Raw genomic sequence first — 27,573 nt, 5'->3', positions numbered from 1 at the left:
CTGTAGGTCGTCCGGGGAGGACCTTAACACAAGACGCCGAGGACAGACTGGGCCATAGCCCTCAGGGAGGGTTCACTCTTGTGGGAGGAAGAATAGGCGCGTCCAGGACCCGGAGGGAATGAGGTACTTGAATAATGGGAGGTAGTTACTGGGAGGGAAGTAGGTGGTGGTGGTGGTGGGGAAGGAGGAGGAGGAGGAGAGGAGGAGGGACGTGGTTGGCAGGGAGGGTAGGAGAGGTTTGTGGGAGGGGCAGGCACCCCTTCCTACGCACAGGCCCCGTCCTGACCTTGACGGGCGGTGTTAGTAGCCAGTGCGTCCCCGTTAACGCTGGTGTTCTCTCCGGAGATCAATGTTCTTACGTTCACCAGGACAGACATCAACTCAGGTATGTGGTCCTTCTACAGCAAGCAAGCAGGACAAAGACTCCTCGATCTACTTATCTATTTCGTTCTACGTTAGCTCCAACGGCCGTCTTACTTGTCATAAAAACGATCATTCACTTCCCGTCGTAGAGTGACTTTTGTCAAGTGGCGTATTAGTCTTTTTTTCATGTGGAAAAAGCCTGTTGTCATCATCTATTTGTAAAGCGCCGGGAGGGAGTTCTATGTGCGGTGAACGCCATCCCTAGTGATCAGAGATCATCATTCATGTGTTACGGGAGGAGAGTTTTACACTCGCCTTTTACCGCCTCTCAACGGTATATATATATATATATATATATATATATATATATATATATATATATATATATATATATATATATATATATATATATATATTCTCTAAGCTTAGGCCATTTACCCATTTATCGACCAGCTCTGAGGGGAGGATGAACAGCTGGGTTGGCTGCGGGCCGACTGTTACTCCCAAGACTCGAACCCGGACGGGCCCAATCGAGAATCGTGGTCAGCAAAGCTAACAGTTACTACACCACGGAAGCCCGCGCGCGTGCGGGTGTGTGTGGCTACTATTTGCATTTTTACTGGGAGAGAAATTCATGCTCGTTTTGCTCCATCTTCTTAACCTTGCATATATGTACCAAGCATTTACACCTATGTAAGCATAAACACACACACACAGACACACACACACACACACACACACACACACACACACACACACACACACACATACACACCAAGGAATTCAAGTAGAGCACCTGACCACTGATTAGCACGGAACAGGTGCCCTTACACGCCCCTGTCAACCAACCAACCAATCATCAAAACCCTTAAACGACGAGAGAGAGAGAGAGAGAGAGAGAGAGAGAGAGAGAGAGAGAGAGAGAGAGAGAGAGAGAGAGAGTAGACCTGTTACGCTGGCCCAGATGTGGACGGGTTTCGAGTCTCACAAGGTGACAGGTTTCAGTCGTCTCCTGGCCCAAGAAGGGATAACATCCGCTGCTGCTGCTGCATGACGTGTCACGTCCAGTAACATCTACTCTCGCTACGTAACGCATTCCAAGTAACACCTGCTGGTGCTAAGTTACGTACAGCAAGTAACGCCTGTGGCCGCTACGTGACGCATAACAGGTTAGAGGTTGTTGTCCTGTCGTCTGTGTTGGGTTATGAATTAGTTGTGGTATGGGTGTGTGTGTGTGTGTGTGTGTGTGGGAGGTGGGGATGAGTTGTGGGCCAGCACTGAATAGGTTGTGGGCTATCGGTGCCAAGAGGGATTATGGAGTGATAGAGTGGGGTGTTACATGGGCTAGAAGTGTGAGGATTATGAGTTGGCAGTCATAAGATTGTGAGTTATGAGTCTAAGGGGACGTCTAATTAGTAGTACATGGGACGTGGGATGATAAATGTAGCGCGGGAGATGAGATCGGTATAGCTCAGCAATATTTGGGACTGTGGGTGACCAGTGGGGAAATCTGGGGGTTGACAGTGTGGAATTTCAAGGAGGTACTGAGGAGGTTATATCTTAGCAGTGTGGAGGTTGTGGATTAGAAGCGTGAGGGGTGAGGTTATACAAGACCGGTGAGGGGTTGTTGGCTGGCACTGTGGAGGACCATGGGGTTTGCAGTATGGTGAATAGATGTCTAGGTTGCAATAGAATGGTTATGGGGGGTTTGTAGAATGTCGATGTAGGGGATTTGTGGTAGGTTGAGAGTGAGGTTTCTGTGGGTTGGTAGTTGAACTGGCTGACTGTAGGCTGTGGAATGGGGAGGAGGGATGTATGGTGTTCGTGGCTTGGGTGTGGAGTATGGAGGGAGAAGCAACTAGACCTGGTCCTCGATCAGGGGGAAATAACTGTCAAAAAAAGACTAAGAGATAATCTTCTTGAAGAGAATACAATTAACCCTTATGAATAATGATTGGGTGATAGCCTCAGGCCAGCGTTGGGGGGGGAAAACCCCTACACAGATGTATCCAGTGGCTCTGGAGCACAATATTAGATTTAAATATCAGATATTCGTATGAGCTCAGGGCTTGAAAAAAAAAAAGATCCCTCTTCATTTTCCTCCGTCGAGTCAGATGACATAAACAGCACCCAGACCAAAGGGAACATGAGCTTCACGACGAGTGAGGCGGAGCCTCCCGCCTGATGCCACGGCCTCTGGCATGACGCCGGGGTTAATCTTACGTCTGACTATCCTTGCTCGGTGACTGACGAGGTGATCGGGAACCTTGACGTCTACGTTGGAACATCTGTCTCTCTCTCTCTCTCTCTCTCTCTCTCTCTCTCTCTCTGTGTGTGTGTGTGTGTGTGTGTGTGTGTGTGTGTCTCTCTCTCTCTCTCCGACAAGCTACGATTACAAGCGACGAAGAATCCAGGTGTCTGAAGCGCAAAAATCTAGCCTCACAACCTGCAGGTCTGAATTCTTAACATGGAGTCTCTGACGCGGAGATGAGTGGAAAATAATGAAGCAGTTGTTATGTTGTTACGGTCTTCTGATTAACCTGAATGGAGTTACAACAGCATGACCGTGGCAAGGGGCGCCTTTAGCCACAGTTTTTAAAAGGCTGTCGTAAAAGGGCATGGTTACTGAGGCGTCAAGAGGGACTACCACGGGCCACGGGCGCGGCACATCAGCGACAGTCAATGCTTACACACCTGGTATACCCTCAGCGTGTATCCATTCACACGTGCCACGTGCTGACCGTGTCCCTTAGCGTGTATCCATTCACACGTGCCACGTGCTGACCTCGTCCTTTCCGTCCCTCATGGCTGGCGTTCACTGCCTCTGTTTCTGCTTCCCCTAAATTCTGGTCTGGCCTCGCAAGAGATGCCTAACCTAATCTAGTGCCATTTGTTCCCAGCAGCAAGTGGGGTTGAGGGGAGAGGACGCTCAGAGATTCGCTTCCCAACTTTTTGTAATCTAGTTACGTATTCTCTCTTTCCCTCTCAGAGCCTGCAATTCTGAGTTACCCCCCCTTCGTGCACTGCCTTTATGGAAAAAAAATACCAATAGTAGTAGTAGTAGTAGTAGTAGTAGAAGTAGTAGCAGCAGCAGTACCTCGGCATCACTCTCTCCTTATCCCGTCCTTACGAAGAAATGATTAAGGGCAGATGCTATTGAGCTGCACATGCTGATGGTTACGAAGCGAGTGCAAAAGTTACCCTTCTTGATCTTGTCACAGGAGCACAATCTCGTTGAAGAACCTCTCACTTCAAAAGGAGATTCAATCCTTTTTCACCCTGCCACAGACGACAGTGCGTCCCTGAAGCTATAGGCGCCTCTTAAGAGGGGTACTGGGGTCATGCATCAAGTTGCAGGGGAATGATGGAATCCTATGGAGTGAGGACGTGTTGGGAGGAGCAACGTGATCCTTACGAAGACACGCTCGCACCAAAAGGTGACCTATCAAGTCGTACTGTTACTCACACCGACACTCTTCTTTAATCCCGGTTCCTCCAGTAGGCTGACACTTCTATAATCCCGGATCCTCGAGTACGTTGAGACGTTTTTTCGTACCTATCGTGCGATCGAGTCGAGAGTATCGCACTTTATCACATCTCAGTCGTCAGGAAATGAAAATGTTCAGTGCAAGTGAGACGCCAGGAGTAATGAGGATTGGATGAGGTCACCCGTGTGAGGACAGCTACAGTCCTCGTGCGGTGACCCGGGCAAGAGGACGTCTTTTTAGTGCCCTGGGGTCGACGGTGACCTAGTGTGAGTGACGACAGACGGAATGTTCTCGTGTTTTTTTTGTTTTGTTTTTCTTTTAAGTAATTAAAATCCAGTTTACGTGTCCTCTATAATGAGCGAGAGATCAGCAGTAAATAATGTCGTTGTGGTAGTTTATATATATATATATATATATATATATTTACACGAGAAATAAGAAGTTATTCCAAATAAAAGCTGCCAATAAATACCAGAGTCGTTGTTTACAGGCAAATTCAAGATCTAAACTTCAGTTACAAGAGACGATTCAGTCAAGGTGCTGAGAGTGTCGCATTATACGACTTAAAACAGGTTTCTAATCAGGAGGAAGTCTAACAGAAGCTTTTGCTGCCTTGCCCAGATCTGTTCGCTTCGGTTGATGAAGTTCCAGTGACGTCTGAGATTAGCTTTATAAATAGGTCTTCCTTCGCTGCTTCTCCTTACAAACACAGCACAACATGTGCTTCATATCAGCGTCTTCTTTCTACACGTGTCGCGTTACTGGAGACTGAGGTACATCTCCCTCAAACATACGTAGGAAAGCTGGCGATTCTTTTTTTTTTTTTCATGTTTCTTCCCACCTGTTTTGTTGATAGAAATCGTAATCTGGGTATATTCTCGGCTCAGTCACGTTATGTCTGGAGTCAAATCTTCTTTTCTCTACCTTGTACTTATACTTTAGGAGTCAGTCATCCAGTGTGGAAGGTGGAATTAAGAATAGCTCCCTTGATCACACAGATGCCATCATAAGACCAAGTCGTTGATACTCGTCATATCACAAGCTTTCACTGTCATCTTAGACACGCTTTTTTTCGCGTATCTAGTCTCGTACGTGGGTCAAAATTTCCTCTCTCCCCTCCTTTTATCTAATTATTTTTGGTAATTCAGGGTTTCCAGCAACGCTGTCTGGCATGGCATATGATCGTGCGTCGTCCAGCCAGATATAAAAAAGTACATCAGTGTTTTACAGTCAGAGATCAAACACACGTCAAATCCTGCATTGTTCTATATTTGATATTTCTATACTTTTTTTTTCCAATTTGCTTTGTTCACAGATACGCTACATTACGTCCTCCAATGTAATCCGCTTTTTTTTTTTTCTCCTTTATATTTTTCATGTGTTCACAGATACATCACAGATTTCTATTTCACACAGCCCCACTTATGCTCCTTGCTCTTCCTTTGGTCACTGACCCATCTGGACTTATCATCAGTATTCCCCTGTTACCACAGTGATAACTGTATTCAGCAGGGATGACCAGCATTTATATATCGACACCCGCTGCTGCCTGGTTGTGCCTGGCATCGCACTCCGGTCACAGGCGAGTAGGCCATCACGCGCACTCTGCCTCCCTCACCACTCTAGCCAGCGGTTCCTGTGGTGTTGGTTGGCAGTGTCCCTAACAGCCAGCCAGTCTTTGGTGATCTCTGTCATCGTCATCATCCAGCAGTTTCTCCTCTCTCTCTCTCTCTCTCTCTCTCTCTCTCTCTCTCTCTCTCTCTCTCTCTCTCTCTCTCTGTTCCGTTGCCACTAGACAGCACCTCCTCTTCTTGGCTCGCTATGTCGCGCCACTCACTGTCCGGCAAACAACGTCTGTGCTCGCTATGTTCTCACTGCCTCGCACTTCATGCTTCTTTTCGTCTAGTGACCGGAATAATAAGATATCGTGTTCGCTCTGCGAATCGTGCCTCCGTGAGCGGCATGTCGTGGCAGGCAACAGGGGATATCAATGTGCTTTCTTATCATATGTGACTGTTGGATTATTACTAGCTACGGGGTCAAATCATTTTCCCGTCAACATACGTGCTAGAGAATGGATGTGAGTGAATGTGGCCTTTCTTCGTCTGTTCCTGGCGCTACCTTGCTAAAGCGGGAAGCGGCGGTCAAGTATAAATATGCGTATGTATCTTCATACAACACCAGGAGCCCTTTCATGGGGCTCTTGCAGCTTCGAGGCTGCACTCCATACAGGAGCAGGGGAATGATGGACTCCACCGAAGCGAGAGGTACCGACAGAAGAATGCACCAAGTTCCGTGCAATGACGATGATGCAACCACGCCCAAGATGTCCTCTCGCTCACAGTGCAACCACTCGCAGGTGGAGTCCGGTAACACCTATATATAGATGTCAGGTGGGGTGGAGGCGCCCACATTCCTACGGGACTCCTCACTCGGCCAGCCCGCTGTGTGTGTGTGTGTGTGTGTGTGTGTGTGTGTGTGTGTGTGTGTGTGTGTGTGTGTGTGTGTGGAATTCAATAAAAGATTTCCATTGTGTATTTCTCAAGCTGTAAGTAAAATCACAGACGTGACCATCTGTCAAAGGCAGCATCATGTTCATCTATCCCTACATCAGCTATACTGAACTTGTTCTGTCTGCGTTGTGCTCTTGACTGCCGTATCTACACAACAATTATATCTACGAGTAATGTTAGTAACCAGTTACTCTGTTGGCCAACACACACACACACACACACACACACTAATCCCTTTGTGGATGGAATACAACCGGATTATACAGGCTTTGGTTGAGGGAATTAGCAAGAGAAAATAAATCTCTCGAGATTAACGTGATGGTGAAGTCCACAAAAGCGTATGAGGTCAGAGTCTGTACACACACACACACACACACACACACACACACACACACACACACGAGTGTATAACTCCCTTCCCGTTCAGCACGCTCTATACACGATATAAGATACAATTCACCCTTATCCTTCCTCGTAGGCTACGTAGATATGCTCCTCACACCTAATCCACTGGCCAGGGTTCGACAACCCCTCCGGCGCAAACAGGCGGCGCACAGCTCACCCAGCCGTTCATCCTTCCTCCTCCTGTTCGTAGATACGCAAGTGCCAAATTCGGCTTGAGGAGAGCGCCACAGCCGGGGGACATGCCCAGCTAGGCTTTTTGAAGGCTTATACCTCGGCTCAATTCGACCCACGAATCATCATGATCGAGGAGGACGCGGTGTCGTCTGTGACCAGCCAGTAAGCCAATTACCGTGGATGGCCACGGTAATTTCGCACCATAATACTCATGCCATTGACCTCGTTTCAAACCCTAATAACAACGCCGTGTATTTGGAAACCGAGATCGCGGTTCTCCCGTCGAGAGCGGGGTCATGACAGACCCGATGACGCCCTCCACACGATCAGAAGCCTCGCCAGGTCCCCAGCGGTGGGTCGCGGTTCGAATTCCTCTGTATCTCTTCGTATCGTAATCCGGCATAGATCGCATATACTATGACAAGGAATCACGGAAAACGACTCTTCTCTCTCTCTCTCTCTCTCTCTCTCTCTCTCTCTCTCTCTCTCTCTCTCTCTCTCTCTCTACTCGCCAATCGCCTCGTCTTATAGCGACCATTTGAAACGGAAGGAGAATAATAAAACGCATCCCCTCCCCCCTTTGGTAACGAACCTGCCCACGTCACACTGGCGCAATAGATGACGTCATGCGTGCTTCAAATAAATCCCTGATGTCAAGCAGATGACGCACGTCGCGCCGGATAAGCGACTGGCCGAGTGGGAAGCATTATTAGATATCACTTACCCCTGGGAACAAAGACATTCATCAGCTGAAATAATGACGTGGCTAATAAGGAAGGAATCCAACCCAGAGAGCCGGGACTGCCAGTCAAATGAAAGTCTCTTGTTTCTTGGAGACGCTCGTTATGTTACGAATATTAATGTAGGTAATCCACCGTCGTTGTTAATGACAGTCTTTTGTTTTTCTTTATCCTTATGGAAACTGTTTATCGCTGGAAGGGATCCTGGTGTTACCCAAGGATCTTCTCCGATGGCTGCGCTACTATCAGTAGCTGGAGAATGTAGACTCCTCTGGAGTCAGGAGGTCTTCGACGAGATTGCACTCCCAATGATGCAGGAGCTTCGCCAACGTGCCTTTTCACTCGCGGCACAACATCTTGCAAGAGGCGAGCCTGGTAACGCCTCCGTGTGTGTATATATATATATATATATATATATAACAGAAGGCTCAGGGAGTCACTGAGAAGATTCTGTCAATTTCATACATGCTCCGCCATTAACCTGCTCCAAAGGCTCCACTCTTCCACTCTCCACTCGGCGTTTGCACAGCCGACCAACTCAACTCTACAGCCGCCGGAATATATTGCACACATCGTTCCACGCTCATTTAATCACTGCCACCCTCAGCGCGTATCTCTCTCTCTCTCTCTCTCTCTCTCTCTCTCTCTCTCTCTCTCTCTCTCTCTCTCTCCCCCTCCCCCCGTTTGCGATGAGCCGTCCGTTGTATAAATGACAGACTTTCCAGCCGATCAAAGCATCTGATCCTTTTTTCTTTCCTTTAAATATAAACTGATACTACTATTTTCTCTCTCTTTTTTTTACGTAAATAAGAAGCAAACTTACGTGCAGAATTAAGCCAACTCGATCGTTGTTTGTGATGGCACATAATCCTTACGAGACTAAAGGTTCCACCTTTCGCAATGGGAAACGTAGTGAGCTTATGTACGTTAACGAGAACGGAAATGGAAAATAATGTTAAAACATACCGGTAATCTTACACAAAAGATTATACAAATATAGGTGACTTAGATATGTAATGCCTCTATTGCAGTGAACTCAGCTCACTGAAAATTTCAGAGGCTGTCAGACAACTGGAACAGTCTGAGTACTCAACTCCTTCCGACTCAGACAACGGCACACGAATCGGAAATGTAAAAGAGTAATATTGCAGGTGAAAGGTGCATGTGATTCCAATCGACTGCTGCCTGTTCATAACCAAATTCTTACAGAGGAAGGACCGAACAATAGCGATATTGTTACTACGTGGAACGTACTTTTCTTGTGCCTGAATACTGGGAAATGCAATTCGAGTCTTAATAATTCGGATTTGATCAACTTTCTCTCTTTTTTTTTGGACTGAAGCAAAGCAGAGAGGCCTGAGGTTCTCTTCTTAAAATCGCAATCAGAGAGAGAGAGAGAGATGGAAACTCACACTCCACGCTATGACCTTCCATGCTCTTTGCAGTGGGTGGGGTCCCAGAGGCTTTCAAGACTTCCTATAATGTTCTCCCAGACTCACCCACTGTTTGCATCTCTTTAGTTTTGATTGTGTTGGGAAAATCTTAGGAAAATGTTTCCTGTTTTTTTCTTTAACATCTCATCACCAAGTGCATAAGTAGCGCCAACTGTCGTGTTAAGTATGTAAAGTGGAATCATCGGGGTACGAGCGAATAGGCTGAAAGGCTCAAGATGGGTCACTTACGGAGAAAAGAATGAGTGTAGGCGATAGGGTCGAACCTTGAGGAATGCCACGGTCGACTGTTTGATAACGACACCATCTCCTCACCGCTTGATCATGGAATCATTTCCTCAGAATCATCGCATACATCATCTTAATCATTCACCTTCGTAACCAGCCATAATCACTTCCCATCTAACCTCACAACCATCCTCCCTAACCAGTCAATATATCTAGGACAGTAAGGTACCACTGTTCTCCACCTGCAGGAGTGAAACGCAAGATGAATCGGTGGCTGTGGTTCTTCCTGGTGGGGGTGGTGGTACCCTTGGCCACCTCCCTCGTCACCTACACCTTCGTCTCCATGGGCAGCAACGCCCTGGCTCTCGACGAGACGGGAGCCCTTATCGTCATACTGACGTTAATCAAGGTGAGTGTTGAACCAAACCAGTAGCTCCCTAAGGTGGCTTGGGGGTCAACCCCTGGGGCACCAAGGTAAGTGGCGACGATCCCGAGGGTGAGTGTTGATGAGGGTGAAGAGAATCTTTTTGGACGACTCTCGTAGAGGGTGAGATAAAAAGTGACATACTTTATGAAATACCTGCTCAGTAAAGCTACTACGATACCCTTTAGTGATAATATCATAAGACACTATACGTGTATATATATGTACAAAACCCCTTATTTCTATACGTATTAGGACATGCCTAAAGGTAACTACCTGCTTGTTCACTCATCTATAGCTATCAACCATTAAGTGGGGTTTTTTCAGAAGATATGAAAGACAGGCTCACGTCAAACAACAAAGGAAAAAAAACTTTCTGCTGAATATTAGATGGCAATCAGGAGCCGTGTTGGTGTAGCGGTCTCACCGTGCCACACTCACACACTGAGATGTGACCTGTTTATCAATCGACCTTCACAGATGAGGAGACAGAGGGAAGAGGAACATTCCACGTCTTGACACTTGGATATATTTAGCGTTCTCAAGTCTTGACAAAGTCTGATGTGTGTAATTTTCTCTTCCGGTGACAGTGTTTGTATCACCGTAAAATCATCAAGTAATAAGCAGTTATTTATGTTATTATCACTGTGCATGACGTCCTGACTATGAAGCGGCTTCACAGCTCATGGGTAGTATATTTTACATCTGATAGGCAATATTTTCGTAAAACGATTCGAAACCTTTCGGACAAATGTCAGCTCCCAGTTCTTAACCCTCCTGCCTCTCTCTTAAGAGTGATTCATTTAAGCATTAGTTTACCGCAAGCCTTCAATGATATCAAAATATCAATGACATTTGCTGTGTTTCTGTTGATACCAAATACTGCAACTCCCATGAAACTCACCAGATAAATGGATCAAACCTCAATGTTCCTTAGCATGATAATACCTCCCATGGCCTTCCACCCCCACAGCTGGTGCTGCTCTCGACACAAGGCATCTTCCCCATCAACATGAACAACGTCTTCTCCAGCATCATCAGGGGCAAAAGATCGACCAACTACATTGGCGCATTCGACAACAGCACCCTCTATCAGGTGAGTGCTGTCTATATATACTCTTCGAGGAGATAGGGTGAGTTAAAGGGAATGAGACATGATTACGTCAAGAGGTCGAGTTTACTTTCGAGATAGGAGGTAGGGGTGAACATGAGGCAGTTTATCACACAGAGTCTCATTTAGTACAGATGTGAGACAAGTTGAACGTGCGGGTACTTTATCACTCAAAGTCTCATTCACTCGAGATGTGAGGCAGGTTGAACGCGTGGGAATTTAACAAAGGGGAAACCATTCAACGATGGAGGATTAGCTGCAAACGCTTTAGCCTGTGAGGACTTGTTGCCACTGACAAGCCTTGAATAGCAAACAGAAACTTTTTTATATTACCCTCTTCCCGGTAACGCGGGACGATGCTGGATTCACCCTCTCCATCCTCCTACATTTTGGCGTTCGTATGACTGTCATGATCCTCCACCTACACTGAAGTAGCTGCAAAAAGGAATGTATTCACAGATCTAAACTTTGAGTCGCCATAAAGCTCACACTGAACGAATCTGTGACTCAAGTGGTATATATTGTGACCAAAAGATGTCTTTCGCAACTTTCGCTTGGCTCACGGAATTAACAGGCAGGGGGGGGGGGGGGGGGTACCGGTTGCTCTTGATCCGATTCTAGTATTATCTGTCCCCCAATTAATTTCGAGGAAATCCGCGTCACTATTCTGTCGGGCGTCGAGCCACTCTGCGATCAACCGTCTGGTCCACACACTCTGCCTCATGTGGGACAGACGCAGGGGGTCTCCATGCACCCTACCATACGAGGGGCAGACGCAGGGGGTCTCCATGCACCCTACCATACGAGGGGCAGACGCAGGGGGTCTCCATGCACCCTACCATACGAGGGGCAGACGCAGGGGGTCTCCATGCACCCTACCATACGAGGGGCAGACGCACTTAACGCTCCTCCGAAGCGGTGTCCACGTAATCATTTGCCATACTGGAACAGCTTTGCTTTCGTAAACAGTCTCACCTTTCCCGCCTTGGTGAAGCAGCATCACGAACGCACAACTCTGCTTTTGAGAAAAAAATATAGAAATCCTCTCTTGGCTTCTCCTCTTGCTCTCTCTCTCGTAAAGATAATACAGGAGGAGGTGATTTTTCCAGCCACTCTTCGTCGCCTTCTTCAACACGCAGGAGATACGTGGGCAGAATTCTATCTCCTCCGTCCCCCCCCCCCCCCCCCCCCAGCAGCACATAACTACATACGTTTCTTTCTTCTTTCACACAGCTATGGAAGAGGAAAAGCTATATAACAGGGTCTTCAGAGGGGATGAAACACAAAACCACTTCCAGCAACGAGAAAAGATCTGTCATGAATCTTCGAGGGTAAGAAAAGGCCCTTGAGCGAGGCAGCTGGTGAGGGAGGGAGGGAAATGTTCTCCATAGACACACACACACACACACACACACACACACACATACACACACACGAGGTGACGGGACCACCATTACTTCTGATATATATATATATATATATATATATATATATATATATATATATATATATAAGACTAAGATGCTATATTCAAAGATGTGGATGCTGAAGGTCCGGGGGGAAACGCGAGAGAGAGAGAGAGAGAGAGAGAGAGAGAGAGAGAGAGAGAGAGAGAGAGAGAGAGAGAGAGAGAGAGAGAGAGGCAGTTTTTTGCGATGGGAGACTGAATAGTGAATGGATGGGACGACGCGAATTCCGGAGCAGAGCGAATGAAGGAGAGCGAGTCTCGGTGAAGCGTTCGTTACAGGAGTACCGCGTCGGGGGGGAAGGAGGGGAATGAAAGGAATGCTTTGCCCCGGGGGGGTGGCAACACCACCTCACCCCCCCCCCCCCCCCCCCCCCCGGGGGACATCATCATTAACTGCTGGCGGTGAGGGTGAGGACATGAACGACAAACGAGGTCGCGCGAGTCTTGACTGAATCGGACTCGCTCGGGATATCCCTCTCCCTTGTCTCTATTTGACGAGAGATTTGCTTGACGTCGGTTCTGATGCGCGTATCAGGGCATATATATATATATATATATATATATATATATATATATATATATATATATATATATATATATATATATATATATTCCTATGAGTCCACGGGGAAAATGAAACACGAAAAGTTCCCAAGTGCACTTTCGTGTAATAATCACATCATCAGGGGAGATATTCTGTATATGTAACATTACAACCATTGTGGTCGCTGTTATACCCCCTATTGCTCTGGATATTGCTCAGTTTTCAGGAGGAGGAAGAGAAGAAGGGGAGGCACTTGCTGCCGCTGCTGGTGAAATATGTGGTCTATATCAGGAGGAGACGGGAGCTCTGATATTGGACGCGTAGCTCACTCCCAGAAGATGGACTCCATTAGGTCTGGGAGCATCCCCCAATTGTCTGGTAGATACAGAATAAAGAAAATGTATAGGGGGGACGACCGTGTGTGTGTGTGTGTGTGTGTGTGTGTGTTAGAACCAGCTGATGTGGCTGAGTACGGGATGGCATGAATATGACAGTGATAAGCGGCAGAGCTCCGGGTGAATACAGAGCTAAAGTATGCTCATGATCCTCATGTATCGGTGTGGTAGGAACACCCGGCGAATAAACAAACGTTTCATGTACACCAAATACAAGATACGTGTGCAACTGATCACCTACGTCTCAGAGGAAATCATTCATTCGACTGTATACAACACCTTACCTTTTTCTTTGTCTGTTTCCATCTGGTGTTCAAATCAATTGCGTGTTCGGAAGGAAAACACTGGAAACGTTTTGATTAAAAGGTCGTACTTCCAGCTTGTGTGAATATATATATATATATATATATATATATATATATATATATATATATATATATATATATATATATATATATATATATATGAGAGAGAGAGAGAGAGAGAGAGAGAGAGAGAGAGAGAGAGAGAGAGAGAGAGAGAGAGAGAGAGAGAGAGAGAGAGGTTGCTCTCGCTCTGTGAAATTTAAGCAAGAAGTTATGTACGTAGAAGGAAACACAGCAGTGAATGAATTTCCATCCCACTGGGAATGTGGCGTATGTAATGACAGAGAAATAAAAAGCGGAGGCCTCAGTCAACAGACTCACAGAGGAGCTCAGTATAAAGTCAATAAAGCTCGTCTTTATGAATCATATAAATACAAACGGCGATAAACAGTTCAGGATTCGATCGCGATGGGATGAGTTGACTGGCGAGAGACGGGGACAAGAACCCACAATACAAAGCATACTTTGAACGACATCAGAGGCCGAGAGGTTCGAGTATGTGGTGAGGATGTTGAGGGTGTGCGGGATGCAATTCTCTGAAGTGCTTATCATTTCACAAGGTGAGGCTTACACGCTCTTTCCTACCTTCCTAGAGGAGGTGGAAAGTATGTACTGACATTTGTCATGGACATGAGGTCCACGAAAGCAAATATCTTTTACGCTCCTGTATTTCAATCCTCCTTTACCGTGGATGATCCTCCTCTACAGTAGGGTTGAGTGGGAATGATCCTGTACACTACGAACACGAGAGTTCCACTACCACTCTTTCTCTCTCTTCTCTCCCTCCCTCCCGCCAGGTGCCGGATGTCGACCTCATGCCCTGCATCCGGAGGTTCCTGTGTGAGCTGGAGGTGGCGGCCAGGACCAGCGATAACTACCTCCCGAAGGAGCCCGAGGCGGTGAACGATAGGAACCTCGACGAGGAGGTTGCTCCTGAGGAGGTCGACCCCATCTCTGAGATGCAGGCAGAGGCCATCCGGGCCCTTTACAGGTCAGTCCATGAACGAACGAGTAGGTCGATCATAGAAAGACTCAGGGTCACTTGAGCAGCAACAGGTATATTGAGAAACACGTGACAGCTGTTAGTGTGCTGTTTAGTTCTGTTTAGAGACAGTAGGTAAACAGTTACTATTAGTTTAACTGGAACAGGTTCTCCTATTACAGTTTAAGTGCAACAGGTTCTGTAAAAAGGAGAGGGATGACCCACATCTCTGTATGTTTACTCGCTCTAGCTCCTCCGAGGAACTCAGTGCTCGAACGCTCTGGGGTGGTTGTTCAATTCAGGATCAGCTGATCACTCTGAGGTGGAGATGAAGAATCGGGCCCTTTTAGGAGCGCTTTGTCGCATTTAGACGCACCAGGGGTCAGAGGGACACAGTGCAGGCCATTCCCCAGCAGGAACGTGTAATACCAGGGGTGTTTTTATTCCCACGAAGAACCTGTAGCAGTAACAGCAAATACCGGTTGTGGTGATGTGTCGTATTACTGTGGTCTGGTACCTGGGCGCAGCTGTAGCAGCAAAAGGTGGTGATGATGAGAGACGTTAGCGTGTGGTGGTTGTGGCAGGAGTTTCGGTAGCTGGAGTTCAGACATCAATACAAGTAAAACGAGCAGTAATGGTAAGTAGTAATAATAGTAGCAGTAGTAGTGGTAGTAGGTAGTCGTAGTGGTAGTGGTAGTATTGATGGTAGCTATAGTAGCAGTAATGGTAGTAGTAGTAATAGTAGTAGTGGTAGTAGTAGTATCAGTTGTTTTTTTGTAGAGGGAATGGTACATGTGATGATAGTTGTAGCAGTTGTTGTATCTATAATAATGATAGTAGAAGTAGTAACAGTAATAGTAGCAGTAGTAACAGCATTAGCAAGTAGTAATAGCAAAAGTAGTAGTAGTTAGTAGCAGTAGTAGTATTAGCAGTAGTAGCAGTAACAAGAGTCGTGGTAGCAGATATAACACTATACCTCTTACCATCACAGTAAAGATGAAGAGGGAGAGAGTATATCGCTGGCTCTGAGCACCACCACTCGCCCCACCTTCCTAATCACAAACCATAGGCCCACCATCCCTCTCTTATCATCACAAATCCACTTCCAATCACGATATTCCCCTGAGGTATTAAGAATCCCCGTTCGTTATCCTCCCACTCCTACCCTCCATTAATGGTCTTAAGTCCCTATAGAGCAGCCAATTACGATTCACCACAATGAGCAGAAATCCAACGACCGTATTAAGCGAATTAATATCAAATTACGCAGTAGAGATGCTCTCTCTCTCCCATGAGACATATGTTATACACATTTGGTTTTGTTCCATCTCCATTCTAAGGTATCAGTACTTTGATCTGTTGCACTGATACATCAATATCATTTGAATATATATATATATATATATATATATATATATATATATATATATATATATATATACATGTACTACAGAGTCAACTTAATATGTCACTATACCTCCTAATTTCATACACAATGTCTACTTACATCACGATTTTAATCTAGTGACAAGCACATTTCGCGTTTTCTTGTTGTATAAACCAATCTTTTCTATGGTAATGATCTACTTTTCTTTTTCTTAGGTTGCCCACCTGTCTATGTAAAGTCTCTATGTCCTTCTCTAATCTTTATTTCTAATCGTCAGTAATGAGTTCGCCTGTTATCCCACTCGTCCGCCCAACCATTCTAAGAATCTCATCTCTCTTACTTCCCACCATTATTAAATACGTGTTCCAATTACATTTCACTTCCACGAATGAGTCACAAATCATCCCACGTCTTTATTACTCCCTCTTACTGGGCTTAACTAAACCCATATGTCTTAGATGATCTTCCTCATTAATAGTATAATTACCCCATTCCTCAGACCTAGTAGATTTAATTGAGGATTCCCCCAGTCATTTCCTTCATCCTTTCCCTTTACACTACAATCGCCAGCACTTAGCAAGTCCCCTGTCCTCGTCGCCAATAACTCTACTGTTCTCCCCCAACTCAATTACGAGCCTAACACTCTCCCTGCTACCTCACCTCCTTGATCCCTCTCCCTCCGCCTCAATGCCCTGTTATGGAACCGTCTTTAACCCACGTGCGTGCGTGCGTGCGTGTGTCTGTGGGTCTCCAGGGAGGAAGATCCGACTGGTGCGTTATCTGAGAGAGGGAGAAGGGCTCTTGCCGTCGTGGAGGCGTTGACGGGTCCAGCCTGCGAAGTGGCCTACAGACTCTGTCCAGGAAGGTATGTATGTTCCCTGTACATAGGTAAATGTTTCCCTTGACTTCAATATTCCTCTGACCATTACATTCAAAATGAATCTACTCAAGTATACTATGAACTTCTACTTTATCTATACACCAGGAGATTATTTCTTATGACTCACTATTTGCTGCTTTGCTCGTAGATTTCACTGGGTACATAAACAGATGCATAGACATGTATACGTATATCACACTTCCTTCACACACACACACACACACACACACACACACACACACACACACACACACGTATAGCTGAGTGCTCTTACTTCCACTAATTCCAGGTTCATCCAGGTTTTACAGGTGGGACATCATCATAAACCTGAAATGATACAGAACTACACATCTCTTTACATAACCACACACTCTCCCACACCCAGTCCTAGATTCTTTACATAACCACACACTCTCCCACACCCAGTCCTAGATTCTTTACATAACCACACACTCTCCCACACCCAGTCCTAGATTCTTTAAGCAAGCGACAGTGATCACCTCCGTTTAAAGACATATATCACAGTTGACCCATCAAAAAAATCATTCACACCAGTTGCACTTTGTAATGTCTTCATGCTATTAACTCCTATACGTGAGGACAGTACGTGCAGGGAGAGCGTGTTACTGTCTAAGAAGCATCATGAAAATTCTCATGGTGTTCCTGAAAAATCTCATGAAGGTGTTTCAGTTTTATGGATTAGTGGCTATAACTTGACACTGATGAGGGGAGCCATAATGACCCTGATAATCGACAGGTCTAAAGTTCATACAACCAACCGAATAACTTTTGTTTAATTAGGATGAAAGATTGGCAGGCAGAGAAGGTGGGAGACTAGATCATATGCTCACAGTGTATGATTACTCTAAGGTCTTGAGGTGACTAGCTTAAAGAATATACTACTATTCAAGTGTATTCTATCCTGCTGGAGAGGTAAAGATATCATGAACACCTTTTCTATCTGTGATTATGGAAGATCTAGTCGCTCTTTAGGCCTACTGGACAAAAGAGTGTCACTGCCTGTTACCTTCTAAGCAGAGGTGTATCCAATCTATCCAGTAACTCCTTTTCAATCTAGGCTGCGAGGTACTGAAGCATATAGATATATACTTTTTTATTCAAATCATTTGCATTGGACTGACCCAGGTCCCCCACCCCTGCACAGCCTGGCGAATATGAGATACGTCAGTCTCAAACCTCCAATCACCCGATGAATGTACCAGTGACAGAGCACAGGTAGACCCCACAGCCATCCTCACATGAATACGGGCAACATAAAACATCCACATGAACCCTCCTCCGACCGCATTCCGGATGCGCGTCGCGTCTGATATTTTTTTTTCAACCCTTTCACGAACCAGAATGAACGATAAATCTCGTACCCGTTTCGGCAGGTCCAGAGACGAAGGAAAAAAAAAGCAAAACACGTCGTTCATAGACCTGGCCGTAACGGGAGTGTGGCTAACGTGTGCGCCAGTGTGACTCAGTGACACAGCCTCCCGAGGAGTTGTTGTGTCTTTATTTGCACTACGGGAAAAAGAACTGATGATTCTCGTTTTCTTTACCGACTGAACTGCAATATACAGCTTCAGTACTGTTCCCCCATCCTTCGTGGGTGCTGATGGTTCGTCGCATCATCTTTTATGCACATCATACACGTCATTCCCCCTTTCTTTTTCTCTTGGTACAGCGTTCCATGCTCCTCCCTACCTTCTCTTATCTCTTATGCATGTTATTTTCCCCTCTTTATTTTTTTAAGCTGCCAGCGTTCCTAGCCCAACCCTATCTTCTACCGTCCCCTTCGCCTTCCCCTCTATCTCTCGCCACGAGGGGACTCTCTCTCTCCGTCTCAACACCCTCATAGGACCCTCATGCGTCACGACCAGTGATTGCCCTCCGCTGCTCCCGATTAGTCTTCGCTTTACGAACTTCAGATCAACATCTCTTTACGCGTCTAAAGTGATGATTTCCCCAGAGTCATCCCCTTACATGTCTTCCCTTCATACATGTATGGCGTCCTCCTCGCATTTTACTGTCCACCTCATCTCTTATCGTCTCCTTATCTTAGTTCCGTTATCATGGCATTCGGTGCCATCTCTCTTCAGTCTTCGGCTCGCATAGACGACCGCCGTCACACACCGGGATTCAAAAGGCTTGGGCTACTCGCCAGAGTCATCGTCAATCCTCTTTGTCAAAGCTCCTAAGAGCGGTTTGCTTTGGACGTCAACTATCGAGACTTTCTTTGCCTTCCACCCACCGAAGCTCTCTTCAAAGTCTTGAGTTTATATCTGGGTTCACTGGAAACTACCGCACAGTCTGTTTACACCCGTTTGCGCTACTCTCGTAAGGCAGTGTGTGTGTGTGTGACATCACGGCCTTTTGGTTACACCATGACGTCACAATTCCTCAGGTAGGGTACGAATAATCTTGGTTTCACATCAAGTATAGCGTGTCTCATGATTAGCCTGGACTCAATGCTAGAGCGGGTGAGCGAGCGAACCCACTGCCATACTCTCTCTCTCTCTCTCTCTCTCTCTCTCTCTCTCTCTCTCTCTCTCTCTCTCTCTCTCTCTCAATGCCTCACATCTCCGTCTCTTCCCTTAAGGAAACGATTTCGTTCGGGTACTTTCTGCCTTTTTTGTTCAACTCGCCCTTGAGCCACCAGTCTGTTCCCATACCAGACGTACCCATCCACCTCATTCAAGTGATCATTCCTTCTCTCAGACGATCAATCCTTCTCTCTCCTTTTTTTTCCGTTAATTCGTTCGTCGTTCCATCACTCTAGCATTTTCTGTGTTAATCATTCCTACAGAATTATCTGATTTACGTCCAGGAATATGTATCCATCTCTCCGGAGGATGGTATGTACTGAAGTTGTAAATACATACTTTCATGACTGCATGTAAGTGGGTCTCTTCTGTGTGGACTAATTCGTCAACACGAGGGAAAGATATCATTCTCAACAGGCAAAGCAAGACAGACATATATGCGAGGAAGAGACACCCAATCTATGTGTTCGCTGCTGGTCGGCACACAATTGTCCACTTAACCATATGTTTGCCACATCACTTCCATCCTTATTTCAAAGCTTTCTGAACAGTTTCCCTTGTAAATAAAAAACGCTGTAAACATATAGGTACAGGCGTAGGATCATAACGAGGCTCCGTGTACAAACGTATCTTACAAGCTTCCCATTCAGAAAACCCATGCATGTCTGAGAACAGGAGAGAATCGTTAACAGTAAGGTGTCAGATACCCCATACGAGGACCTCCTCACTCGACCAGCCTGGTTTACGAGATCATCTTAAAGCAACGTTCGACGTCCTCGTGTTCCACGGAACGGGAACCTCGACTTGACATGTAGGAGGAGGGAGTCTTGAGGGGCTGGGATGTACCCCCTCGCTCCAGACAGACAGATACTACCTGACGCTGCCGCTGGGCCTTATTGGGAGCAATAAGAAGCTGTACACCTACCAGGGGTCTTGTTTACTTGGATCATCTCAGACGTTACATTTAGTACGTACATTTAGCACATGTAATCACATATCTTTATCAACTCTGCTCTTGGAGTATGGGATCTCAAATTACATTCCGTCGTCCGGGATGAATAGATGACTTAAGAGATGTCTTAGGCACATGAAAAACTGGGTTTAGGGTAAGCTAGGATACATTACATGATCCGTCCGCTACTTTCCACGGGCCCAATTCCGGTAGAACCCGTTTGGGCCACTTGACCACATAACTCAACATAGTCGACTCCCGCCCCTCCCCTAACACCTTCCCCCCACCCCTTTACCCCAACCCTAGTACCTCCTGACCCGTTTATTACTCCCGCCTACCCCGTCCTCCTTACCCTACTTTCTCACTGATCCCTTACGTCATTCCCAAGGGCCATCATCCATTAATTTTTTACCCCCTACATTCTGTAGTCCACCACACACACACACACACACACACACACACACACACACACACACACTCCTCTCTATATATACTCTTCTTACTCTTTCTCACTCTTTCTGCTTTACCATCCTTCCGTCCTACAGTCCATGTTACTCTTCTCTTGTTTATATTTCAGCAGTCTCCAGTTCCTTGTCACCCATCGCCATATTTCGTCCCTCTTCATATCTTCATATTCCTCATCCATACGTATAGTTTTCTCTATCCCCTTCCTTCATGTTTAACCTTCCTGTTCATTATTTTTATCTCTTATCATCTTCCTGTTTGTTTGTCTAATTTACCTTGAGTATTTGCCAGTCACATATGGTAGTATATGTTATCCTGTAATTACCTATTAATAATTGCCTATTTCTACAAATGAATGGTGGCGAATTCTATACGAATAGGGTCCTAGGTCTTATTGAATCATTTTCTCAACCAGGATTTGGGTAATCGTTCGTAGGGTGTACGTAGAGTTATCATGAGCATTATAGACTCAATGGAATCATTCGAGCACCATCCAGAGTGAATCAAGTTATACTACAATCGAATCGTTTATGATGGTATTCTACGAGGTCTGTCATTTTATAGAATAACTTTGAATGATGGAATACATCCTAATTACTGTCATTACGCCCCCGGGCTCATCATAAGCAAATGACTGATTGACCCTCATCTGAACAGTAGCACAGTATTACAGAGGCAAGGCATAGTACTCCAGGAGATTAGTAATTGTACTCGATCAGAATATATTAACCATTTCTTGACGTATAATCATTGTACCTAATCAGGGAAATTATCATACGAAATCACATCAGGTACTTAGAGGGCGGAATAGGGCTCATCAAGGCTCATTATCACTCCCTGGGCATGAGTTAGTACACTCAATGAGCCATCATAATGATAAGGGAATGACACCCTCCCAATGGATCAGGTTCACTTGGGGGTATTAATCTCATTCGAGATGATGTATAATCATATTTTTAGGGGGACCGGAGATTTGATCATCATTCAGTGGGTCATTTCCAAGGGTTTTACAACCTCCTTCACGGCGACTGTGAAATGATCCAGTCAACCGTGGCTGTCCGGTGTGGTGCAGGCCACAACCACAGACATCCAGCCATAACCTCACCCAGTACCACAGCTCCGACGGCAACCGTAACTATAACCACGAGCATAACCACAACCACGATAACAACCAAAAACCACAATCATAACGAGGGTTACTTCACAAAGAGTGTTGACATCACTACATTTTCTATTGCTATACCCACACCCAGTCATTTCCAGCCATAATTACCCCTTACTTCCATCGTTGGGCCAACAAAAGGAAGAGCTCATGGTTCTTCGTCAACTCACATATCTACATCTTCAGGTTCCAGTTTCTATCTAGATACTTTCGTACATTTTCTGTCGCAAAGACGTGCTCGGTACAGCATCTCTTATCGATCATCATTACCCATGTGTGTTACAATGTGATCATCTGCCCCCTAAACAGCTAAACATTCTGGCTGATTAATCCTGTATGTGTTGAAAATCTCTTCATACGTAAAACTAGACCACAAGAGACTGGTTGATTAATCTTGTGCGAGCTGAAATCCCATCATTTTGTATTAATCTTATGTTAAACTACAAGACGTCAGTTGATCAGTTCAATACGTGTTCAAAGCACGCCATGTATGTTAATTATGTGTTAACCTGATGTTAAACTTAACAGGTATACAGCACCGCTGGTTTACCGGACCATCTTTGAGGAGATCAACCTGATGGCCAGTGACCAGGATTGAGGTATGGTTCCATTCACAAGACCACGCAGACCATAAGACGCCCTAGACAGCCAGGGGGAGAAAGAGACAGACCCCGTACGGAGATGAGACCCCACCATAAAGACCGGAGAAAACTAAGACCACGAGAGACCAGAGACACAGTAGATACGAGCACGAGGGACCGCCGAGACCGAGGACATCGTAGAGACTGTAGAAAACAGGGAGGAGAGACCACGGAGACCCGACGGTAGCGTAGAGAACAAAGCATCTCGGATAATAGAAAACGCTGTGACGACCTTAGAGAACTAAAGACTTCGGAAACCAGACGTACACCAGGGGTTTTAAGCGGGTAATAGAAACCGTATGCAACTAGAGATCACAAACTGGGAGAGACCTCTGCCATCGTAAAGTCCCAGAGACCACTGGGAGTTAGAGACCCCTGGAGGACAGAGAGATGCTGAGAGGCAGAGACCACGAAGACCAGAGTAACTGAAGTAGATTTAGAGATCTAGAGACCTCACAGACCAAAGGGAATAGAAAAGATTTTATAGAACCAAAGACAGGCATCAAAGACCACGACGATTAAAGACCAAAAAAACAGACCATACTGACAGGAGAGACCCGTTAAGCCGCAAAGACTAGGAACAAGGAGTTAAGAAACCGTAAGCGTCAAAGATCCAGAAACCACAGAGTCACAAAACCAATGACATGACGGGACGAACAAGAGAGCATAAGTAGAGACTTTAAGAGAATAAGATCGCCTGGGACGTTAGAGGACAAAGACCACGAAGACCTTAAAGTACCGAGAACAGGAAGACTGACTATGAGACCATGAAAGAGATGAGCAGGCAAACTGAAATAGGGAAGAGATGGAGTTGAAGAATTGCATGAAACTGGAAGAGACTATTACGTCACACCAGTAGACATCTTCTCAGGACCTAAATAAGACCATAGTAGCCAGGTGGGTCTGCAGAAGACCCAAGATCGAAATCAATCTGCCTTTTGTGTAAATCATTCACTTCTCGCATCTAATCGTGAGTCTTTTCGACACTTATACCTACATAACTTACTTAAATGGTTATGAGAAGACTCACGAAGGTGGACATTTAAAAAAGAAAAAGAAAGAAAACCTTCATCGTCACACCATTTTCTTTTAAGGGGGGCAGTTTTCGCCTAGTTTCAGCAGAGGGGTGACATTTTTATCTATTCTTATCGTAACCGGTCGACTCTCGAGCCGCCGCCGTTTTAAAGGTGAGGGACGCCAGGATCGAAAAGGTCAATCCTAGAACGCTGTCACCAGCTACTCTGGATAAGACAGGTCTCCGACGTGTTCTGTGTGTGTGTGTGTGTGTGCTGTTACAATGTCACGAAAGGGGGAATTAGTAGAGCGCCCATCACCATGACCTAATGATCATTTCTGTCAATAACAAGGATGTGGCGAGGGACCAATCGCTTACTTTCAAGTGTCATGATCTAAAGACACACCAAATTGGCTTTCCGAAACAAAATGACGCGAGACTTAAGAGGAAAATGTCTCTCGCCGAGCGTGCACACCAACACAGGCGTCGTGGCTTCGACTTATGGCGTAAAAAAGAAAAAAAAAAAAAGTGTAAGACGTCGCGTGGGAAGATATATATATATAAAAAAAAAAACTCGGAGCTGAAATATTAAGTACATCGACTACCTCCATCGGCACCGCGGGACACACGGACCCCACCAACGAGAAGTGGAAGAACAGCAAAACAGTATTCTTGAAATACAGAGAACCTGGGAGGTGCCACACACGAAAATGCGTCACACGATCATGGCGCTGCTGACGAACCATCTCAACTGATTCCCAGGACAATAGAAAATCCATTTTATCTTTTTTTTTTTGAGGGTGACAATATTCATAATGTTAAGAGAATATAGACGAAAATCTAACATAAATCACCATACAGTTTCTTAAGAAATATCAGTTGTACCTGAATATCCCACATAATGCCACCTGTATCCCTCAGTGGCCCCTCTCTTTCTCCAAGGGGTATTTAGAGTAACGTATGGACACTATATAATCAAACATATGTTCGTTATTATCCCTCCCTGGCATATAATGGGATCTTGACTGCCAAGAACATCGGTGGATCCACAGCTGCATTAACATCAACGGAGCTGTCGGTACGTCACCATCAACAGCGTCTTTAAAACTTAAAGCAAAAGGAAAAACAAAAAAAAGAAACACAAGTGACAAATACTGCACGAAACGCCCTTGAAGCTGCAAAGCTGTTTACATGGCTGATGAAATCAAGGGGCTTTTGAACTCTCGAAAAGGATGGATGTTTAAGCAAGAGAAAGAACAAAAACGTTACAGAACATTACGAGGTTTAAAGGAGCGCGCAAAGCTCCATCAACTTGTTCGCCCCATTTCAATGGCGAGCTTCACCTCACGGTGGCAAAGCCCAAGTTAATATTCAATATAGAGACACAATATGGCATCACAAGGGCCTGTGGATTCAACGCAGCTGCTTCGAGTCGCTGTTTTGGAATATGGGAAAAAAAAAAGAGAACAGATCGAGAAATATTTTAACCGAGGAAAGACTTCGTAAACTTCAGATCTTACTCCAGTAACTTCACGAGACATGGGTCTAATGTGGGCTAAAGTGGGCCCGCTCCACCACAGCGGGTGGAGAGGAAGTGGAACAAACCTTCCATGCCCGCTCCACCACAGCAGGTGGAGAGGATATGGAACAAACCCTCCGTAGTGTATTTGAAGCATATCATGTGAGACAGATGATCACACTACATGGGGCACATCACTTAAGGACACAGCATATGTTACATTCAGAATGTGGGGAATGCTGAGGACACTAAAACAAGGTCGTGACAAGGTCACACAGAGGGATCGTGACGAGGTGACAAAGTAGGTAGTGACAGGTCACAAAGTGATGAACATTCCGTGAAGGACAAGCCATAAGGGGCGTGTTACACCACACAGGGACGTTTGGCATGCACCGCATGGCAAGTACACTATGGGCATCAAACAGATTATACTGTGTGGCCACACAGCATCCTGGACACTGGATGTGTAAAACAGCAGGTGGGATGTGTGCAATACACCTTTAAGATTATTACTTTTTGTGATATCGAACACTTAAAATACACCCTGTGCCAAAACGGGTCACACTAGGTGAGGCCCACCTCACAAAATACATGATTTGAGACATAGCAAGTGGGAAATACCGTGCAAAACATGTTCTAATAAATCATAGGGAATATATTGTGTGGTATACAGTACACAGAGCTTGTACAATACACCATTTGAGATTCATAATCTTTGATATAGACACTGTAAGATACAGCACGTGGAACATACTACGTAATACCTAACATGTGGGACTCAACACGTCGCACACCTCGTACTTCATACACTATGCTCAGCACGCGGGATGTACTCGCATTACTTGGGACACACACACACACACACACGACCCACATCAGGCGAAGTGCCTCATCGGGGTAACACCACGTGTGACAGGTAGATAAGTAAGTAGATAGGAAGGTTAGATAGGAAGTAAGTAAATAGAAAGTGAGTAGGTAGGTAGGTAGGTAGATAAGTGGGGAGCTAATCTGTTACATAAATACATCCAGCCTCTCTTGTCTCACAGAGTTATTACGGTTCGTAGGATGATTAACCTTAAGTGGAGGGACACATGTGATTGAAAAAAAAAAAAAGTCTCTTTCATTAAAGCCCCTTTGACGGCTTGCAGACAATTTCATTCCCTCAGTCTGGCTTGTGGGTGGAATTTCTTTCAGGGGATGAAAGCACACTCTCAGTCCACACTGAATGAAATCTGGGATATGTGAGAGTCATTATGATGACTTGGTGGAAAGATGAAGATTTAGTCCAAGACTGACTGCGATAATTCGTGACTGAACGAATCTTCGATTCAAGAATTTTACGAAAGAGAAAAAACAGAAAAAAAAAAGAAAAACGAAGTTTCGTTTGTCTGTAGAAATGTAAAGATTATCTCAAATCACACGAGTACTATTTTATTAAATGTCTAAACATTGAAAATGGTGGTGTCCCTACAAAGCAGACAAGGAATTCATTATCAAAACATTAATTAACACTTGCGAGGCCAGTAATGTGCGTGTGTGAGTATGTATGTGTGTGTGTGTGTGTGTGTGTGTGTGTGTGTGTGTGTGTGTGTGTGTGTGTGTGTGTGCGTGTGTGAGTGTGTGTGTATGTATATGTGTGTTTGGGTGTGTATGTGTGTGAGTATGTCTGTATGTGTGTGAGTATGTATGTATATGTGTGTGTGTGTGTGTGTGTGTGTGTGTGTGTGTGTGTGTGTGTGTGTGTGTGTGTGTGTGTGAGTAGAAAGGACATGTTCGACATTCAAGCGAGTGAATATAAAGAAAAAAGTACTTTAGCTGAATAAATACCTATTTACTAGACTAGGATAGGTTTTATTATCTATGTTTTCCCACTAGGATAGACTTTATTTATTCATCTTCTCCCACTAGGACAGACTTTATTCATTTATCCTTACGTCAGTTAAGCTAAGTGGTGTAAATCAGCATTATATAGAGGCATTCATTACAGGTATAAATCAGACACAGGTATGATCAGCGTTGGGCAAATGTATGTTTTGATGAGGAAAGGATTCATTCGCTGTGAAGTTCTTTTAGGATTTACCTTTCTTGACTTGACATTAATTCTTTTAGGATATAGACAGGTAAACACTTCTCTTAGAGAGTAAACCATATTTGTGTCGTATGAATGACTTTCTTCATTCATTTTCGTATATACACACATACACACACACACACACACACACACACACACACATATATATATATATATATATATATATATATATATATATATATATATATATATATATATATATGATCCTGTGACATCCTTTTCTTCTTTATAAGGAGTGTGAAAAATGATGCTTATGCATC

The 27,573-nt window shown here is 45.1% G+C and overlaps 1 protein-coding gene across 2 annotated transcripts; it reads left to right on the top strand.

Annotated features, from left to right (window-relative positions):
- The first annotated feature begins 280 nt into the window (after positions 1 to 280).
- LOC139753794 (uncharacterized) lies at positions 281 to 26,986 on the top strand. 2 transcript variants are annotated; one of them, XM_071670663.1, is made up of 6 exons: positions 281 to 385; positions 9,611 to 9,771; positions 10,760 to 10,882; positions 14,467 to 14,660; positions 16,793 to 16,903; positions 22,575 to 26,986. In XM_071670663.1, the coding sequence occupies exons 2-6, from the start codon at positions 9,625 to 9,627 to the stop codon at positions 22,642 to 22,644; spliced, it is 645 nt and encodes a 214-aa protein (XP_071526764.1). In that variant the 5' UTR covers positions 281 to 385; positions 9,611 to 9,624; the 3' UTR covers positions 22,645 to 26,986. The 2 variants fall into 2 exon arrangements, with proteins under 2 accessions (XP_071526764.1, XP_071526765.1); XM_071670664.1 differs by lacking the exon at positions 281 to 385 and adding an exon at positions 1,367 to 1,532.
- The last annotated feature ends 587 nt before the right edge of the window (positions 26,987 to 27,573 follow it).

This window comes from Panulirus ornatus, chromosome 15, assembly GCF_036320965.1.
Source record: "Panulirus ornatus isolate Po-2019 chromosome 15, ASM3632096v1, whole genome shotgun sequence".
NCBI classification, from domain to species: Eukaryota; Metazoa; Arthropoda; class Malacostraca; order Decapoda; family Palinuridae; genus Panulirus; species Panulirus ornatus.
The sequence above is the reverse complement of the archived record's forward strand: the minus strand, read 5'-3'. Positions and strand labels throughout refer to the sequence as shown.

Excerpts from the sequence above, each read along its gene's own strand:
- LOC139753794 (XM_071670663.1), top strand. The coding sequence starts at position 9,625 with ATGAATCGGTGGCTGTGGTTCTTCCTGGTGGGGGTGGTGGTACCCTTG. Across the intron at positions 9,772-10,759 it reads TCATACTGACGTTAATCAAG|CTGGTGCTGCTCTCGACACA; the intron begins GTGAGTGTTGAA and ends CCACCCCCACAG. Across the intron at positions 10,883-14,466 it reads ACAACAGCACCCTCTATCAG|GTGCCGGATGTCGACCTCAT; the intron begins GTGAGTGCTGTC and ends CCCTCCCGCCAG.